Source organism: Arachis ipaensis, chromosome B07 (assembly GCF_000816755.2).
Source record: "Arachis ipaensis cultivar K30076 chromosome B07, Araip1.1, whole genome shotgun sequence".
NCBI classification, from domain to species: Eukaryota; Viridiplantae; Streptophyta; class Magnoliopsida; order Fabales; family Fabaceae; genus Arachis; species Arachis ipaensis.
The window spans coordinates 6,293,695-6,297,128 of record NC_029791.2 but is presented as its reverse complement, the minus strand read 5'-3'; the positions used below and the strand labels follow the sequence as shown (position 1 = coordinate 6,297,128).

Below are 3,434 nucleotides of genomic sequence, written 5' to 3'. Positions count from 1 at the left end.
AGATCATGTATGCCCTTAAGATCAAACTGGAGCGTACACACGTTGTGGAAAAATGCGAATAGCCAGTACCACACACTACACGATCAAACTATGTTTCAAGCATATTCCACGTGCTGGCTGATGTATATAAATTTGCATTGATGAGTTGCATTGGATGCCATGCACCACTCACATGCATATACATTAAAAATCTAAACATTATTATTGTGACATCATAATGATGAGGTGTTTTACTCTCACGTTGCTTCTTCTTCTTCTTGTTGATACTCCATCTTCCACTTGTTCATCGGTGTTGCCACTATGCAACCGCCATGACAACTCAAACCTACTCCAATTCAAGAACTCATTTGCCATCAAACCTTCATCGTACAATGATTGGGCGTGCTCCTCTTCTTATTCCAACAGCAACAAGACAGCGTCGTGGAACAATGGTACGGATTGTTGCGAGTGGGATGGTGTCACGTGCGACACCACATCAGGTCACGTGATTGGGCTTGACCTGAGTTGCAGCATGCTTCAAGGTGAGTTTCATCCGAACAGCACACTCTTCCATCTGACGCATCTTCAACAACTCAACCTTGCCTTCAATCACTTCTCCGACTCTCCAATATATCCCGGAATCGGTAATCTTGTGAGTCTCACCCATCTCAATCTATCCACTTCAGCATTGGGTGGTGATATTCCGTCCACAATCTCACACTTGTCTAAATTACTCTCGCTTGATTTCTCGTATAATGATGAACTGACACTTGATGAATCCACATGGAGCAAACTCATTGGTAACACCACTAACTTGAATGAGCTACTTCTAGATTACGTAGACATGTCTTCCCTTAGAGAAACTTCATTGTCTTTGCTCATGAATTTCTCATCCTCTTTGCTGTCCTTGACACTTTCTGACACTGGATTGCATGGAAAATTTCCAACTGGCGTACTTGGTTTTCCTAATCTTGAAGAACTAAGTTTGTTACTGAATGAAGAGCTGAAAGGTGAACTTCCAAAGTCCAATTGGAGCACTCCTCTAACCATCTTGGATCTCTCTTACACAGTATTCTCAGGAGAAATACCTGATTCCATAGGCCACCTGAAGTCTCTTAACCAACTACGGCTACAGTTTTGCCGATTTGATGGATTAATTCCTGTGTCTTTGTGGAACCTCACTCAACTAACAGACTTGGACCTTTCAGGAAATAGACTTCATGGTGAGATTCCATCTTTGCTTTCAAACCTCAAACATCTCACCTACTTAGCTCTTAGTGATAATACGTTCAGTGGTCACATCCCAGATGTGTTCGACAACTTCACTAAATTAGATACCTTGCTACTTTCTTTTAACAGTCTAGGAGGTCAAGTACCGCCATCATTGTTTCGTCTAACCCAACTTTCTGTTTTAGATTTGTCATATAATAGCTTAGAAGGCCCAATCCCAGGTAAAGATACTAAACTCTCAAAAATAAAGTACCTATTTTTGGGTAATAATTTATTAAATGGGACAATTCCAAATTGGTGTTATTCTTCGCCTTCATTGACAAATCTAGATCTTGGGCACAACAACCTCGTAGGACTGATAGGGGAATTCTCGACTTATTCTCTGAATTCGTTGGTTCTCTCTAATAACAAATTTCAAGGTAGTTTTCCAAATTCAATATTTAAATTGAAAAATCTTAACACTTTGGATTTATCTTCAGTTAATTTGAGTGGTCATGTAGATTTTCGCCAACTTTCAAAGCTCAAATCTTTACTTTCTCTTGATCTATCTCACAATAATTTTCTCTCTATTAACCTTGACGACAATGTTGACTATTTTTTACCTAACCTTACTAGGTTTCGTTTATCCTCGTGTAAGATTACAAAATTTCCTAGATTCCTAGGAAGCATTCAAGATCTAAAAGTACTAGACCTTTCTGATAACCAAATTGAAGGGGTGATTCCCAAATGGTTTAATGATAAGCTCTTGTACAAATGGAAGAACATGGAGTTCATTGACCTCAGTTTCAACAGGCTGCAAGGAAATATTCCAATTCCATCATATGGCACTTATTATTTCTCTGTTTCAAAGAACAACTTTACAGGAGGCATTTCTTCAACAATATGCAATGCAAGCTCCCTCAATATGCTAATCCTGTCTCACAACAATTTGAATGGCAAGATTCCGCAATGTTTAGGAACCATTCCTTTGCTCCAGGTTTTGGATTTGCAAATCAACAACTTTTATGGAAGCATACCTGGAAACTTCTCCAAGAAGAATGCTTTTGAGACTATAAAGTTGAATGGCAACCAATTAGAGGGACCAATACCACAATCGTTGGCTCATTGCACAAATCTGGAAGTTCTAGACCTGAGTGACAATAACATACAAGATGTATTTCCCAGTAGGCTAGAAGCTCTTCAGGAATTACAGGTACTCAGTTTACGAAATAACAAATTTTATGGTACCATTACTTGTTTGAGTATGAAGCACCCATTTCCAAAGTTGAGAATTTTTGATGTGTCTAATAACAAGTTTAGTGGCCCTTTGCCAATGCAATACTTTCAAGAGTTTCAAGGAATGATGGCTCGGAATGATAATACTCAAACTGGTGGTTTGGAGTATATGAGCACTGTTGCTAATACGACCAGTGTACCATATAATGACTCTGTTGTGATCATTATGAAAGGTGAAATGATAGAAATGTCAAGGATATTAACTATCTTCACAACCATAGACTTGTCAAATAACTTATTTGAAGGAAAAATCCCACAAATTCTTGGAGAATTGAATTCTCTCAAAGGGCTTAACCTTTCACACAACAAAATCAGTGGTATCATTCCACAAACTTTGGGAAATTTGACAAGTTTGGAATGGTTAGACCTCTCACGGAACCAATTGAAAGGTGAGATTCCTATGGCTTTGATAAATTTGAATTTTCTATCTGTCTTGAACCTTTCTAAAAATCAATTGGAGGGAATGATACCAACGGGAAAACAGTTCAATACATTCCAAAATGATTCCTACAAAAATAATCCAATGCTTTGTGGATTCCCTTTGTCAAAGTCATGCGGCAATGATGAAGAACAACCACCTTCAGTGTTTACTGAGGCAACAGAATCATTATTTGGGTGGAAGTCAGTTACAGTGGGATATGGATGCGGAGTGGTATTTGGAATGTTCCTTGGAAAGTTGTTCATCAAGACTGCGAAACCCTTGTGGCTTGCCAGACTTCTTTGTCGCTATACTTAACAAAACCTGCACAGGAGATCAGAGGCCATGCAAAGCATCATGTTTTTCCTTCTTTTCTCTGTCATGGGAATTTTCACGTTTGTGGAATAAAGTGTGTTAGATATCAAGCTTGTAATTTATCCATGCATACATCATTATAGCTTCATCAAGATGTACCACCACTCTTGCATTGAAATGAATGCCAAGAATGAAATGAATTGAGTTATTTAGTAAA

General features: G+C 38.4%; 1 protein-coding gene and 1 long non-coding RNA gene across 4 annotated transcripts in view; one reads left to right on the top strand and one right to left on the bottom strand.

Moving 5' to 3' along the window:
- Window positions 1-1,346, bottom strand: part of LOC110264825 — a 19,840-nt gene extending 18,494 nt beyond the window's left edge. Inside the window, exon 1 of the long non-coding RNA XR_002351068.1 lies at window positions 1,301-1,346. This is a non-coding gene — a long non-coding RNA (uncharacterized LOC110264825). The remainder of the gene's footprint in view (window positions 1-1,300) is intronic.
- LOC107608690 (receptor-like protein 12) overlaps window positions 1-3,434 on the top strand; it is a 24,341-nt gene extending 20,907 nt beyond the window's left edge. For 2 of the 3 annotated variants that reach the window (XM_016310397.2, XM_016310396.2), the window contains exon 3: window positions 728-3,434. In XM_016310397.2, the coding sequence (XP_016165883.2) occupies window positions 728-3,220 (2,493 nt within the window). In that variant the 3' untranslated portion in view covers window positions 3,221-3,434. Of the gene's footprint in view, window positions 1-708 lie in introns of all 3 variants that reach the window. The other variant, XM_021107160.1, reaches the window with a different exon arrangement.